At 41.6% G+C, this 17,076-nt stretch overlaps 1 protein-coding gene across 2 annotated transcripts in view; it reads right to left on the bottom strand.

Moving 5' to 3' along the window:
- TAF1B (TATA-box binding protein associated factor, RNA polymerase I subunit B) overlaps window positions 1-17,076 on the bottom strand; it is a 67,175-nt gene that overhangs the window by 2,531 nt on the left and 47,568 nt on the right. For both annotated transcript variants that reach the window (XM_047068972.1, XM_047068971.1), the window contains exons 9-14: window positions 15,297-15,444; window positions 13,332-13,509; window positions 12,718-12,764; window positions 9,400-9,490; window positions 4,544-4,614; window positions 3,647-3,869 (exon numbers count right to left, since the gene is read on the bottom strand). In XM_047068972.1, the coding sequence (XP_046924928.1) occupies window positions 3,647-3,869; window positions 4,544-4,614; window positions 9,400-9,490; window positions 12,718-12,764; window positions 13,332-13,509; window positions 15,297-15,444 (758 nt within the window). The remainder of the gene's footprint in view (window positions 1-3,646; window positions 3,870-4,543; window positions 4,615-9,399; window positions 9,491-12,717; window positions 12,765-13,331; window positions 13,510-15,296; window positions 15,445-17,076) is intronic.

Below are 17,076 nucleotides of genomic sequence, written 5' to 3' on the forward strand. Positions count from 1 at the left end.
CGAGTTAATGTTTTAGTGGTCTGAAATAGGTTCAAATTTGGCATGTGACATATTTGAGTACTTCTTTTTTTTACTATAGTTTAAAATACTAGTTAAAATTAAAATTTTTATATATTTTAAAAAGTTTTTTAAATATTTACTTATTTTTGAGAGAGAGACAGACAGACAGACAGGCAGACAGACACAGCGTGAAGGGGAGAGGGGCAGAGAGAGAGGGAGACACAGAATCCGAAGCAGGGTCCAGGCTCCGAGCTGTCGGCACAGAACCTGATATGGGGCTTGAACTCATGAACTGTGAAGTCATGACCAGAGTCAAAGTTGGATGCTTAACTGAAACCCTAACCGGATGCCTCTAAAATAAAAAATTTTAAATTCAAATAAGACTTTTGTGGGAGCAAAAAAAAAAAAAAAAAAAAAAAAAGTGTGTGTGTGTGTGTGTGTGTGTGTGTACATCCACAGCCTCTCCATTTCCCATGGGTGGCAACTTGAAATACCATGGCTGTTCCTCTTCCTGCGGAAGGGGAGAGGAACCACCGGCTCGGCTCGGGGAGGTCAAGGGCAGACACCTGATTAGCCAGTGCCTCCAACAGGCCTTCACACCGAGCTAACTGCCAGCGACTGGCCTACTTACAGACGGGCACTTGTGGCAACTGAGGAGTATGAAGGGCATTTTGATTCATGAAGACGGCTGGCTCCGCCTCAGGTAAGAAGGATAAACGGCCTCTCGTCGAGAGGTGCTCTTGTCCTCCTTGCCTAGTCCTCCAGGCCTGAGAGTTCGCACAAGATTTTACAGACGCGAGTCTTCCGTGTGACAAAATTCTCCACACAGCTGAAGATCTGCTCTCCTCAGCATCAGAACACTTCATTTTGACCATTTTGTACGGACACCTTTTAAAACTGAATGATTCGTGACTCGGTTATCTTAAACAGAGCACATTCAATATAATGTGTTTTAGCCTTTACAATTATATTGTTGCCGGCTGTCCATTTTTACCGTAAAAATACTAGAAAATACGGCTAAGAAAAACAAACGCAAAGAGAATGCACACGGCATGTGGGTCTTGCTCTGTGTTCAAGCGGAGACCCCATCAGGCTTATCTTGTGGCGAGGAGGGGCCGGACCGTGTGTCATGAATGAGCTTCAGACCGCTGTAATGTGAATTCTTCTGTCTGCTTCTGCTTCTGCTTCTGATGCCGGCTCCTCTACCGTTTACCGGGTGGGTGTCACTTACGTTTGCTGTCAAGATGATCATCAGCACAGCCCTTTTCGGTGTCCCTCCTACTTTGTTTCTTTTGACGATGCGGAGTTTGGAAATCAGACAACTCGGCCTGACAGAAATACACCCGAAGGCAGAGTAAGCAGGCTGTGAGCGAGGGGCCGAGGGGCTTTCTGAGAAAAGTGCATCAGCTCTAGTCCTGGACCCTGGGGCATTTTTATTGGTGCGCTGAAGCCTTTTTTGCTTACCCTCTGGTTCTAGGCTACGGTCGAAATAGGCAAGGTTGAGAGAGTTTTGGCGCATAAAGTCACAGTATCACTGATGCTTCGTCTATAGGTTATAATTTTTAGCCTTAACAGTTGACGCAGAGAGAAAAAAAACCTCCGCTGTTTCAACTCTGACTATACCAAGGTCTCTTTGTAACTGTCTTCTATCACCGTATGACATCTGTGAAGAACGTCTAGAAATACACTGACTGCGCCACGGGAAAAGCATAAAGGTACGATGAGCGCCTCCCTCCCTCACTCAGGACTGACCCTGCAGGTGGACGAGACAGAAGGGCGCCAGATCACCACTTCCTAACGTGCTGGTCTCACGCGGGGGCTCCTCACTGGCCGGGACGACGACCTTTCCTCTTCCTTTTGATGAAATCTGAAAACCTGAAAGAGTCGTTGCTCTGACCACTGCAAAGGAATGTATCACCTCAGACACGGAGCTGACCCGGGGGTCGGGATTCCAGCATTTCCCCGTTGCTGCTAAGACGGCGGCACCCCAGTCATTCTAGACTCTGCTCAGCCTTTCTTAAGTAGTGAATTTTAATGCAGATGACTTCATTTTGTTATTTACTTTTGGATTTTCTACAGTTTACTTACCTTTGATTGCTACTCAACTTAGGAAGAGAAACTCTTTAACGGAAAATTAGGTTTACTGAAAACAATGATCATAGTTATCATTTACTGAGATTTACTAGGTGCCAGACACCCAACATCTCGTTTAATTCTCATCTCTATTTTCCATTCATTCATTCAACGAATAATTGGCGAGCACCCAGGCCCCGTTTTAGCCTCTGGGAGTTTTCACTAATTCATTAAGACAGAGTCCCTGCACTCAAGGACCTTACAGTCTATTCCAGTGTGAGAAGGCAGGCAAGTAAGCAAATATAATAACAATCTAGTCAATAGTGACAGAAGCTATAAGAAAGAAAAAATAGGCAAGGGGAACAGGGGGTGATGAGGTGTGTGTGTGTATGTGTGTGTGTGTGGGGGGGGTAGCTGGTGCTAGTTTAGACAGGATGGTGAAGGGAAACTGGAGCAAACACCTGACAGAAGTGAGCCCTTGAGGACACAGGGAGGAAGACCACTCCGGGCTGGGGGCTCAACAGGTGCAAAGGCCGGCGTGGGGAGGGTGCTTGGCCAGCTCGAGCCACGGCCAGGAGGCCGGCGTGAGCAAAGGCAGTGAACACGGAGAAAAGGAGGGAAGCAGGGAAGGTCAGAGAGCTCTGGAGGGTCTTCGGACTTTCCTGTGAGTGGGAGGGGAGCCCCTGGAGGTGTCGAGAAGAGGGCAAAGATCGGCATCACGCGCTGTTTGCGCCACGGGAAAAACCAAGGACGTGAGCCCCCCCCCACTCGCGCAAACGCTGGTTTTGCAACTGGGGCCACAGAGCCGTAGAGCGGGAAGTGACCTGCTCGCTGTGGGCAGAGCGGAGCCGGGGGACGGACAGCCGGCTGCACTGGCACATCCTCTCTACGGGGAGACTGCCGGACAGACGGTTTCTATGCATCGAGACTGAGATTAGTATCGGATGAGCTTGGTGTAAAAATACAAAGTCACAACGAGAAAAGTCTTTATATCCTAAAACTCTTTTCAGCTTTGTTGAGATAGTATCCACACGACGTATGTTAAGTTCACGGCGTGCGACGTACATGTCGTGAAAGGATTATCGCAGTAAAGTGAGTTAACACCTCCACCCCTAAAACTCTTAAACGGGACTCAATGCATTAATTCCAATTTTCTTGATTCTAAGCCCAACATCATCTTCTTCTTTTTTTTTTTTTTTAATTTTTTAACGTTTATTCATTTTTCAGAGATGGAGAGAAACAGAGCATGAGCAGGGGAGGGGCAGAGAGAGGGGGAGACACAGAATCCGAAGCAGGTTCCAGGCTCTGAGCTGTCAGCACAGAGCCCGATGCGGGGCTCGAACCCACGGACCGTGAGATCATGACCTGAGCTGACGTCGGACGCTTAACCGACTGAGCCACCCAGGCGCCCCGCCCAACATCTTCCTAATTCCAACAAATGACCTATCTGGTCCTCACGACAGCTCTAATTTTAGGTGACTTTTTGAATTAGAAAAGAATACTGCTTCATGCCAAACGAGGGATTTCATGATTTTTTTTTTTTATCCTTTGATTTTTTAAAAGCATCACATACCTTCTACAGAATTTCTGTGTACTGAGCCAGTAGAGTGAGTTCTTGGTTGTCAGTGACTGGCCTTTGTTCTTCAGGATCCCCCGGAGGCTGTGTCCGTGGAAACAGGTTCTAGCCGCGTCTCCTTCAGCCCAGTTGAACTGAAAACTTGAAGGCTTTTTTCTTCCAACAGTTGGTGTTGAATCAACCAATGTGCTAAATTGTTTTTGTAGATCCACCACCATTTCTGGAAATGGGAGGAAAAAAGGAAAGGGATAAAATGAAAACTAATGTTAAATCACAGATACTGCCTGTAGTTTACTTGTTAGTAACATACTAACGTCGGTTTCTGAGTTTTGATAAACGCACCAAGATAATGAAAGGCGAAAACAATAAGGGAAACTGAGACTGGATGAGGGACACTGGGGAACTACTTAAAAAAGACTAAAATGGTAAATTTTATATTATGTCTTTTTACCACAATTAGGGGGGGGGAAATTAACAAGACAACCTAAAGGCAATTCTCCAAAGCAAAGAGTTCTGAGTGTCATAGAAAGATAGGATTTCAGATTTTGGTGGGAACTTAAGTTCTGTTTTAAAAAATGCAACGTTCCTGAAATAGATTCCCATGGAGATTTCTTGCAGATGATGATGTTTCTTTGGATGTGTATTGAAACGCTTGTTGAAGAAGTAAAAAAAAGTTCCTTCGGCACTCACTTTTTTTTTTTTTTAACTATTTTTATTTATTTAACGCAATCTCTACACCCAAAGTGGGGCTCAAACTCACGACCCCCATATCAAGAGTAGCACGCTCTTCTGACTGAGCCAGCCAGGCACCCCTAGGCACGCCCTTTTCAAGTCAAGATATTTAGCTTTTCTCCATGGTGATGCTACGGGGCATTAACAGAAACCGCAACTCACCTCTTCTTTTAAATGCCACTGCTCTGTCAATGGATGAGTGGTAGAGTGGCTTTTCGCTTTTCCACAGATACCTGCACGACACAGAAAAACATGCGGAGTACGATGGAGAAGAAATGGACCTAAACACAGTTCAGAAAAGTTTCTCTGAAGCGATCTCTGAAATTCCTGCTGTTCAGTGTCGTACCTCTGCCTTGGAATGACCTACTGACACGGGTCTGTAGCACTTATGTCATAGATGTAAGTGAGGCGCGCTGAAGGTGACAGCAAGCCAACAGAATGACGTGCTCATCCCCAAACTCTCCCAGGTGTTATAAGGTCCTGAAGAAGCTATGAATTATATAAAAATGTAGAAATGGTTTCCTTCACCATAAAATTCTCTTGCTGTCTGTTCTCATAAAGTGAAACCACCTAAGAAACCACTGTTCTTTGTGCCTTGGCCAACTGCCCTTTTGCTGAGGATTAAATCAGAGGTGTCCTGATTCTGGTAACTCATACGAGGTGAACAGTCAGCACCAAGCTTCTGATGTAGTGATGCAATCGATGCTGATAAGTGACAGTTTTCCTGAAAATTATGTACGAACTAAATTTTAGTGAACCATACATTTAAAATATATCCGAGAGCTTGTCATTGAAACTTATGGGAAACAAGTTTGTGATTCTTTCAAATATCTTTTTTGTTATTTATTTTCTTAAATAATAAGCGTTAACAATGTACTCAGGGGGGAAAATAATAAAGAAGTTCCCTAAATGCTTTAATCCCAATCAGTGGATAAACCCGCTATTAAAAATTCCTTGTGGGGGCGCCTGGGTGGCTCAGTAGGTTGAGCGTCTGACTTTGGCTCAGGTCACGATCTCACGGTTCGTGAGTTCGAGCCCTGCATCGGGCTCTGTGCTGATAGCTCAGAGCCTGGAGCCTGCTTCGGATGCTGTGTCTCCCTCTCTCTCTGCCCCTCTCCCCACCTAAAATAAATAAACATTAAAAAATTAAGAAAAAAATTCCTTGTGATACCTAATCTAGATAGATTTTCTTATGCATTTATAATAAATGCCTCTACAGGTAGCAATTGTGCTATAATCAAGAAGGCATTATTTCCTTGGGGTCATACGCCTAGAAAATGGGAAAAGCGATGTAAAATGACATTTTAACTGTCTAAACACTCCTTCTCTAAATCTGTACTTTGCTTACCTCTTCCCCAAACTGTAAAAGCTACAAAAAACAGAGGCACGTCACAAAGTCCTAATGTTTTCTGTAGGAATCCTATATGCTTCCCACCAGTCTTCCCATTCTATTTCCCAACTATTAAAACCTAAGGTATAATTTACACACCCCCCTCCCCCCCCCAGCTCAGTGTACAGGTCGGCCGGCTCAGACACACACACACAGTGGCGTAACGACCACCGTGGTGAGTATACAGAGCAGGCCCGTCAACCCAAGGTCTCCCGTGCCTCTTCACAGACCACCCCTCCCCACGCTCCCACGTCCCTGATCTCAGGCCACTACTGATGTTTTTCCATCTCTCGAATTTAGCCTTTCCCAGAATGCCATATAAAGGGAATCATACCACATGTCACCTTTGGGGACTTTTATTCAGCATAATGCATTTCAGTCATTCGTATTGTGGATGCATCCGAAGTCTGTTCCTTTCACTGCCGAACAGTATCTCATTGTACAGACATATTCCGCTTGGTTTATCCATTCACCTGCTGGAGGGCATTTGGGTAGTTGCCACTTTTTGGCCATTGTGAATGGAGCCCGTACAAACATTCGAATGGTGATTTTTACGTGAAGTTGTCATTTCACTTGGGTAAATATGTAAGAGTGAAATTACTACATAGTGTTATTAATGTTTAAATGTATGTTTAACATTATGAGAAATGGTCAAACTTCCAAAATGGCTGAACCATTTTGAATTCCCACATTTGGTATGGTCTTTTTTGTTCACGTCGCTTTGTTTTTGGCCATTCTAACTGGTGTGTAATGATATCTTGTTGTGGTTTTAATTTGCATTTCCCTATTAACTGATGATATTGAGCATCATTTCATACATCTTTAAAAAATTTTTTTAAATAAGGTCAGCTGCTTCTTCTTTTTTTTAATGTTTATTTATTTATTTTTGAAAGTGTGAGAGAGAGCGAGAGAGAGACCCCGTGTGTGTGCATAGGGGGAAGGGGCAGAGACAGAGGGAGACAGAGAATCCCAAGCCGGCTCTTTGTTCTCAGTGCAGAGCCCAACACGGGGCTTGAACTCACGAACCATAAGATCATGACCTGAGCCAAAATGAAGAGTCAGAAGCTTAACTGATTAAGCCACCCAGGGGCCCCATACATCTTCTTTAGTGAAGTATTTAGTGAAATTCAAATCTTTTGTCCATTTAAAAAATTGGGTTTGTTTTTTTTTTTTTTTTTTTTAAATTTTTTTTTTTCAACATTTATTTATTTTTGGGACAGAGAGAGACAGAGCATGAACGGGGGAGGGGCAGAGAGAGAGGGAGACACAGAATCGGAAACAGGCTCCAGGCTCTGAGCCATCAGCCCAGAGCCTGACGCGGGGCTCGAACTCACAGAGCGCGAGATCGTGACCTGGCTGAAGTCGGACGCCCAACCGACTGCGCCACCCAGGCGCCCCAAAAATTGGGTTTTTTTGTCTGTTTTCTTACTGTATGAGAATGCTTAATATAATTCTAGATACAAATCTTTTATCAGGTATGTGATGTGCACATATTTTCTCCCACCGTATCGCTTCTCATTCTCTTAACAGTGTCTTTTGAGGATAGATATTCTTTCTTCTGATGAAGTCCAACTTATAATTTCTTTCTTCTATAGATCACACTTCTGTTATCATATCTACAGAATTGTGCCTCACCCAAAAGGCTGCAAAGATTTTCTGCACATGCTTTTAAATTTTCCTCCATGTTCTTCCCAGCATCTTCCGTAATAACTGGAAGTCATGAAGACAAACTCTTAAGCTGTGATTAGGCTTTCAACTACTGTTTATTAATGTTTTTCATGATCTCATAGTGACCTATACTTAGCTACAGGAGACGCTTTAACATTCCTCTGACAACATGGAAGATGATGTTCAGAATAACGGGAGAAAAAATTACAAATTTACGTCAACAATAGGGGTGGGGTAGGGTGAAACAGACAGGTAACAGATTGCACACACAGGGGCTGTGTGCCCAAGCACTGGTCAGTAGTGATTCACTTAGCTCAAAGCACCTACCCTATGAAGAAGGATTTTGGTAACGGATCCCCTGGACAGTCTCTTCCCTGGGCGCTGTTCTCCCAGCCATTTTGAAGATGCCATTTTGAAAACAGACATCCTCTCTTTGGTCAGTAAATTCTCCCCTAGAGTAGCTAAAAGTCAGCAAGTCTTTGATGTGCAATTGAAGGCTGAAATATCAGTTGGGGTTCTAATAGCTATGTCTGAAGTGTGAGTCGGTGCCTGGTTTGAGCTAATAAATGCCTAGTTACCACCGAGACGCCAAGTGGCATGGCCCCTGAATACCTAGCCTCTCAGGATCGGTCAGGACAGCCCGCTGGCACCATAAAAGGCCCGACGTCTGGTTCTCCAACATAACCTGAGACAACGGAACCAACTCCTGTTCTTGCTGCTAGTATTTTACCTGCTGAGACCCAACGACTGAGGAGACCTTCCTTCTCTGACAAGGAAGAGGAAGGACCCAGTTTCCTGGGTCCCACAGGCTGTCAGAAGAAGTTCCCGCCCCACCTCTTCTCTTCCATCACTGTGTCAAACCTGAATCTCAAGAAACTGCTACACCTCTCCCCTTTCTGGCAAGGATCCTCCTCCCCACAGGGCCTCATTCAGCTCCACAAGTCTGTTTCTCTATTTAAAAGCTCTCTTAAATGTAGATGAAAAATTCTACCTATGAAAAATTCTACCTGTGAAAAGTGAAATTTAGGTCTTAGAGCACAAAGCAGGCATTATTATCCCTATTTCATTGATGAGGAACCTGGAGTTGAATGAATTCTCATTTTAACTCATTTGAGGAGCCTTTATTTTTCTCAAAGTATACAAAATTAGTTGATCAAATGAGGGTTATTCTAAATTTACATACAATACACAGACATTAATTTTTTCTTCAAAGTCTTGTAAAGACTCAAAGTTCTAAGAATCGATATAAAACTCTTCAAACCAGAGATCAATAGAAATGTACTCTATGTTATATAAAATATAATGTCTACGAAAATTTACAAGCGATCCAAATTTCAGTGCACCAAGGCTAACAAATTAAGTAACTTGCCCACGGTCACACAACTAGTCTGTGTGCAATCAGGATTCAAACCCAGCACTGTCCGTCTCTACGGCTATGCTCTTTCCACTCTATTGCCGTGAACCTACATCAGAACGAGGGTTCAAAGTCAAATGGCGAGACCGACTGAATTAAATATCTTCTCTTTCAGTTTTCTTCTGTTTTGCTTTTTGTGGGGATCTTTATTTGGGGGAATATTCCAACTGCCTGTGTCAGACTGATACTGGAAAGCAGATGAAAAATGTTCAACTTCGAGAAAGGGGAAGAAGGAGGAATATTAGAAATGGAGGTGAGACTCATGCAAATTATAAAAAGTTAATAACTGAGTACCATGTGGTGCTCTGGATTGGATCCCAGGTTAGAAATAGGACATTAATGGAAACACTGGTGAAATCCAAATAAAATCTGGAGTCGAGTTAATAGGAACACAAAAAACAAAGTTGATTAGGATATATGGGCTAGTATTTCTAGAAAAAAGTCACAGTGCTGATGAGTCTAACTAATGAAACTTCAGCTTTCAAATAGAAGGTAACGGACTTGGAAATCAAGTAGGTAAATCTAGAACTAGAAGAGATAACATACTTTGCCCTGGCTTCCTCCCATTCTTGTTTTTTCTCATCAATAGATTTCTTCATAACTTGGTACCATTTTCTGAAATCAAACCATGGCTTATCTGAAAGAAATGAAATCCATGATTAGTAACCAAATAAGTCACATTATAACCACATACCTCGTTCATTTGAGTCTTCATTCATTGACACAAATAAACACTATGGAGTCAACATTTTGGGGATTAAGGAGTCACTGTCTCTGTACTCCCACATGATTCCTGAGCAATCCGTCACTAAGTTCCTACCTATATTGTGGCCCTAACTAGATTATACTAAAACCTGCATATGCCTGTTTCTCCTACATTTGACTATCATCTCCTTGAGAAGAGAGGACATATTTTAGCTGTCACTACAATCATGACTCTTCTTCCCAACCCAACACCCAGCATAGCGTCCGGCACACGGTGAGGCTCCGATATGTCTGCGAATACTTTTGAATTAAGGAACAAATGACTGATAAATGTGCGAAATGGCACTGTAATAGTTGACTCTGGACTTCCGGTTTCATCAGTTCCTATTCCTGTTCTTCCCAATCTGAATCCAAATCCAGAGAATCTAGAGATAAGTAAGAAAGGGGATTGTACTGAAGAGCTGGGATGAGTGTGTGCTCAAGATGTCGAGGTTAGAGAGACAACAGAATTGAATGTAGTCAAATATAAGAATTCACTCCTCTTTTACTCAATCCACATGGGGGGATGGGATGATTTCAGAGGGAAAAAAAATAAAATTAAAGGTAAATCAGAAAAGAGGACTGTAGAGTGAGGGAATCAGAAGAAAGGAAAGGAAGATTATTTTAGTGTCTCTAACACCCAACATGGGGCTCGAACTCACGACTTTGAGATCAAGAGTTGCATGTTCTTTTGACTGAGCCATCCAGGTGCCCCAAGGCTGAATTTGTTTATATATTTTCTAACGAAGACAGTCTCCTTCAATGTGTACCTAAGAATCTTTTCAAATGGCCAGTATCATCATCACTGAATTCAATATGGCATCATAGACCATATTGCCACAGAGGAGCAGGAATTACCAAAATAGCTACAAGGACAGGGAAAAACTATAGTGATTCATACAACACAAAGTTCTGTGAACTTAAATAAGCCACAACTTCGTTAAACCTCAAGTTCCTCATCAATAATGTGGGGAGGCAGGGGACGGTGGACAGCAGGGAAGCAGAGAGAGTGGGGACGGCGACACTCGCCCCGCTGACAGCAGGGATTTATCTGGAGCATCACAGGGCAGATGATATATCAGAGCCCTCTGTTTACTCTAAATGTCTACGCAGTCTATGATGGCCCTGTAGCCTGAGAAGGGACATTAGAAGACATTTTGTTCAACCTTCCACTCTGTGTTGAAACTGACATGAAGCAATGTACAGAAAGAAGTATTCTGCACATATTCTGGAAAGAACTCACAAACTGATTTCTACCGTTAAATCCAAGCTCCTAACACCAATGTATGTGCAACATTGGGAGGGGGAAAAAAAGGTCAAACTCTTAGAAACAGAGTAGAAAAGTAGTTTCCAGGGGCTGGGGGTGGGAGATGGGGAGAGGTTGGTAAAAGGGTACGAAGTTTTGGCTCTAAGATAAATAAGGTCTGAAAATCTAATGTAAAACATGGTGAGTGTAGTTGATTACACTGTATTGCATCATGGAAATCTGTTAAGGGAATAGGACTTAAATGTTCTCTCTCTCTCTCTCTCTCTCTCTCTCTCTCTCTGTCACACACACACACACACACACACACACACACACACACACAGGATTAAAATGTGAGGTGATACATGTATTAATTAACCAAATGAGAGAATCCATTCACAGTGCTAACAAATATCAAATCACCATGATACACACTTTAAATATCTTACAATCTTATATGTCAATTATAACCCAATAATAAAGCTGAAATTTTTTTTTTAAAAAAACCAATGAACATAAATCCTAGGGAGGGAACTAAGAAACTAGAATTGAATTTAAGAATTCATATATTTTCCAAACTTCACTGAATTGCTCCCAGGCCAGACACTGTGTTAGGCACTAAAGATACATTTAAAAAAAAGAAGAAAGAGCTAGGAATTTATCCAAGGGATACAGGAGTACTGATGCATAGGGGCACTCGTACCCCAATGTTCATAGCAGCACTCTCAACAATAGCCAAATTATGGAAAGAGCCTAAATGTCCATCAACTGATGAATGGATAAAGAAATTGTGGTATATATACACAATGGAATACTACGTGGCAATGAGAAAAAATGAAATATGGCGTTTTGTAGCAACGTGGATGGAACTGGAGAGTGTGATGCTAAGTGAAATAAGCCATACAGAGAAAGACAGATACCATATGGTTTCACTCTTATGTGGATGCTGAGAAACTTAACAGGAACCCATGGGGGAGGGGAAGGAAAAAAAAAAAAAAAAGAGAGAGGTTAGAGTGGGAGAGAGCCAAAGCATAAGAGACTGTTAAAAACTGAGAACAAACTGAGGGTTGATGGGGGGTGGGAGGGAGGGGAGGGTGGGTGATGGGTATTGAGGAGGGCACCTTTTGGGATGAGCACTGGGTGTTGTATGGAAACCAATTTGTCAATAAATTTCATATATATAAAAAAATAAAATAAAAAAAAAAGAAGAAAGAAAGACGTGGTCCCTCCCTCTGGGAGCTCACAATCTACCTCTCTATCTTTCTATCGTTTATGTTGTCCTTACTCTCTGCCAGCTTTTCTTAGCACTTTACAGGTCCTGGCCATCTACCAGGGCTAGACATACCTTGTCCACCAGCTCTAGTTCACTGTGCGAAACCTCCAACAGAAGTTTGTTCGGGAGCGGTTTGGCAGGAGTGGTAAGTTCTGATTTGGGGAGTGGTGAGGTCACGAGCGGGTGTGAAGGGAAGGTAGAATTTTGGAGAATAAAGGTGGCTTTGCCAGGGGTTGGGGGAGGAGGGGGGTAGGAAGGAAAACATTTCAGGTAGAAGGACCAGTGTGAGCAAAGGCTGAGGCGTTAGAACAGATGGCATAGTCCCAGAAGTGCCAGCATCTTTGCGGTCTAGTGAGGAGAAGCTGGGACTAAAAAAGCTGGCTGGTGTTTACACACAGTAGGAAATCACTGAAGTTTAGTAGCCTAGATGTATGATTAGATAATTATATGAAGAAATAATTCTGGCGTAAGGTACAATTTGTATACATGTGTGTGTATGTGTGTCTTTGTATATTTTTCAAAGTTTCTTCCTTACGTCTATTGCTTCTTTTAATCCATCACTTGCAATCACTTTGAAGTTGAATGATAAAAAGTTAAGTACCTTCTTTGTTGTTTTCATTATATTTCTCAGCAGTATTAGACAAAGACCTGGAAACACCAATAAGCAAGTCAATTCATTGAGAAATCACTTCTTCGAAGACAGTTGCATTTTGAATTCTTCTTAAAGAAAAGAAAAGTGTAGAACAGTACTTGGCACCGATGCCAACGTTTAATGGAGAAGCAAATCCCTACACACCCTGCCATTGTTTACGGGCATTCGGGAGGGGTGACACTTCAAGATTCCTTTACTTTCCGAAATAATCTTTGAAGACACACAGCGCCAGGAGCCTGCAGGCATACAGATAAAGTGCTACAAGATTCTTTAGGATCTGTGTATGATGATTTAAACTCCAGAATCAGTGAAGCAATGAGAACATGTGTATCTACCTAAAAATAGCAAGAAAACGCAAGGCAAATAACTTCCTAAGGTAGAATTAAATCTCTGACAACTGGCTGAGTCAAAACTCTTGTAAGAAGTAATTGTTGCTACTAGCCCGTGTTCCACAGCAGCTGAGAGGCTCTATTTTCTGTGCAGATAATATATGGAATCTTTTACCTCTGATAATTAGGTAAAAACAGTACGATTTTTTCCTCATAAAATCGATATACACTTACCATTCTAAATTGTCATCCAATAAAAAGAGCAGTTTCAATACTACTACAATAACGGCGACAGCTTGTACATCATATTTAACAGTTTTTGCCATTTTAGCTATGGGGTCAAATGTCAGAAAATCCACTTCTCCTACTCCAGTCATTTTTACCACTTGGCAGGTTAAATCATTCATTTCATCTGTTGAAGAGCAAAACAGCAAAATGTGAAATAAATTCTTTGCCTAACTAGACCACGCTAAACTGTACCTCTGTAAGACAAGTTTTATCATCTTAAGACACGGTACGATGCTAGAACTCAGAGGCACACATTTTGTGAGGAAAAGACACGCAAAAATGATATCTGTACAGAAACACTAATGGCAGGATCCTGGCAAGGCGTAGCTTTTCCTATTTGGGCTTCCTAAGACATCTACTATTTATAGGACACATTCTGGTACCTAACTCACAGCCACACACTAGTTTTCTATCGTTTCATACAGGTTTCTTGTCTGTGTTTCTACAGCAATTTGTCACTTACTTGAAACTAACTCCCTTATAAGACCAAGCGCTTCTCTACGAGTATACACTCACTCGCTGGCTGACACCCTGGCCAGCACGCTAGAAGGTTCGATGCATATTGAACTTGATGTACTGCTTTCCCAAAGACATTATACGTTCAGTTTAGCCTTCACCTGTCATTCGAAGCTGAATAATGTGGCACTTGAAACCAGACGGCCTAGCTAGGGCCTATATATTTAGGCTTTCCGATCATTACCTTTGTGACTCTGGATTAGTCACTTCCTCATTTGTAAAATGGGTTATGGGAGGATAAACTGAGCTTAAGTAAGATAGTACAAGTGCACATACTTTGAAAACACTAAGTTACTAAACAAATTTCTTTACTCGCTAAGTACATAAGATATGCAACATTCTACTTTAACTAATTTAAGCAGAATAGCTATTATTTATAAGAGCATAATAAATCGCAATGAATTAAATTGCAATTTGATGCATGCATTCAGTCGCCATTTCCTCTTCACTTTATTTCCCTCTCTATCCAACAGCAAGCCCATGAACCAGACGCTTGCCATGAGCCGACCTGTGTCAGTTACATTTTGGTAAGCCCCTGTATTCCTTCTCTTACCTGGTGTAACATTTGTGCATATATTATGTTATGACATATTTATATTTATTTTTACCGTGAAAATTACACTACACACTTTTGAATATTGCTTTGTTCATGAACATATGCATTTTCCTTCCCCATTTAAAAACTATATTCAATCACATTTTTTATACTGCTCAAGCAATAGGATAGGCACACCATGTTTGTATTTTCTCTTAAGAACATAAGTCCTGAATTTCTCACATTTCTAGTTTAGCAAGAAATTCAGGAACGGATTCCATTGGCAGATTCCATCGAGCTACCTGTGTCTCGGTATATTGTGAACAAGGCCTACCGGGGCTGTCTCCACATCTGTGTTTCACTGCCTCAGAGAGTTCACTGGGATCCTACAGACTGATCTCCGTTTGTTTTAGGGACTGGAAATAGCATCACGTTACCAAACACTAAAAACATTACCATAGGTGAGCTTCTGGGGTTTTTTAAATCCGAATTCATTGTGTAATAATCATGCTTCACGTAAATGACAAAGCACTGTCTTTTTTTTTCGGGAGGGGGGCACCTAGGTCGTTAATAACACATATTGAAACGTTTGTTACTTTAATCGCACTCAGCAAACTTACTGTAAAACCAAGCATATCCGTCGTATCAAAACAGAACTCTTTAATTTCTGAACAATGTCCTTTTAACCTTGTTACGTGGACTGAAATACTTTAAGAAAGGATTGTGAAATTAAGCTTCATGTTACTATGGACCCTGTCAGGTGGCTCTAATAGTCAGTGATTTGAGAGGATTCCGTATTTTGTTCGTTATAATTCTACAATTCGATAACAGCTTCCTCACCACATACCCCACACACTTACCAGGGAGATTGACTTCCATCAAGTATTTCATACACAAGATGTTTGGATGAAGATAGCAGTCTTCAGTTATGTCTGGAAAACGTGGCAAATCTAAGAATTTGGCAATTTCAATCATCTTTTTATAGATATCCTCATAGGTAGGCCAAGACTGAAATAAAAGATAATCAAGGTAGCAACTTTTGCAACATAAATTACTTTTAGAAAATATTTTCTGATTTTAAAAGTAATACGTATTCACTGAATAAAATTTGGAATGTGGAGAAAAGCATTAAGAGGAAAACACCCACAAATCCTTACTATCCTCTTAGCAGTTTAAAACAGTAATAACGCTAAATAAAAAGGCCACTAAAATTCCATTTGGCTCATAAAACTCCTACTGGCCTTCCCCATGACAGAGAGAAATCCTTACTTCTTGCCAGTCACAGAAGAACCTGGGGGAAGGGACAAAGCTGTGACCCAAACCGGAGTTACAGAGCCATCGTGTCTGCTCTGCTACACAATCTCCCTCCCACACCTCCTCACCACACCCTCTCATTCACCTTCAGATTCATGGCCACCAAGCTTAGCTTACTGTTTCACTATGTTCACATGCTTCTGCGTGGGCGGTAATACCAAGGCTTAAATCTAATAGGTAAAAATGCACAACTCAACTTCTCCCATATAACTGCATGTAAGATTCTCTTATAGAATTCAGGAAAATCTATGAGCTATTATTAAGAAATGCATGCTGTTCACTTTCAGATCACCCCCGTAGTTTAATTGGTATGCTATTTTTATTTTTGCCATTTATAAACATCTTTGAAATTAATACTACATATAATTTTGCCTCATTTACTCATCCATTCACATAAAAACTGTTAAATCTAGAGTCTATGCGAGGTACTTTGGGAAAGGTAAAGATGAATAAAACAATGCCTTCAAGGAGTTTATAACCCAGAAAGGTGTGTGAAAGGTGTGTGAAAATAACCACAGTATAAAAATAGAAAGTTATCAAGTAACTCAAGTAAGATTTTTTTTTTTTTAAGGCTTATGGAATTTCAGAGAAACTAACATTTCTGATACGGTAGGACCCTGTTAAAATAGGGCCTAAAGACAAACATTTTGGCAACCTGGTGGGCAGTGTTAAAGTTGAACATGTGCACATTCTTTGGTGAAGCAACTCCACTCCTAGCTACATATCCCCGACAGAAATGTACATGACGTCCACATAAAGACACATGCCAGAACATTCTTAATAATGCTATTTTCAAAAGCCCTAAGCTGGAAACTACCCAAATACCATTAACGATAAGTAAATTTTGATATAGTCTCATAAAGGAGCACTTTGCAGCAAGGAAACGAACGCTCTGCCTGCAACGACATGGATGAATCTTCAAGACATCACGTTAAAAGAAAAAAGCCAGATGCAGTAGAGAACGATCCATGCATATAAAGTACAGAACCCAGCAACTCGGCACCGTGCTTCTACGGAGTGAGAAGTCAGGACAGTGATCACTCTGGAGTGGGGGCGGGGGGAACGACTAGAGTGAACACAAGGGTGGAGTTACAGAGGTGCGAGTAATGCTGTCGCTCCCTGTAGCAGTGTTGCCTTTTCCGTTTTTTTTTCAAATGTTGAGATAGAGTGATTCTACTTGTACACTGAAATATTGTACATTGTATTCTAATCTGTGAATTTAAAAGAGAAAAAAGGAAATCAAATCTCATTGACCTTCGAGATGAACTGGTCTTTTTTCTTTATAAAATTACTTCATTTAGAACAGTTGCTTCATTTTGCACAAGA

This window comes from Lynx rufus, unplaced genomic scaffold (genome assembly GCF_022079265.1).
Source record: "Lynx rufus isolate CCGP_SWC_20201006 ecotype Redwood Valley unplaced genomic scaffold, mLynRuf1.p SCAF_8, whole genome shotgun sequence".
Lineage (NCBI taxonomy): Eukaryota > Metazoa > Chordata > Mammalia > Carnivora > Felidae > Lynx > Lynx rufus.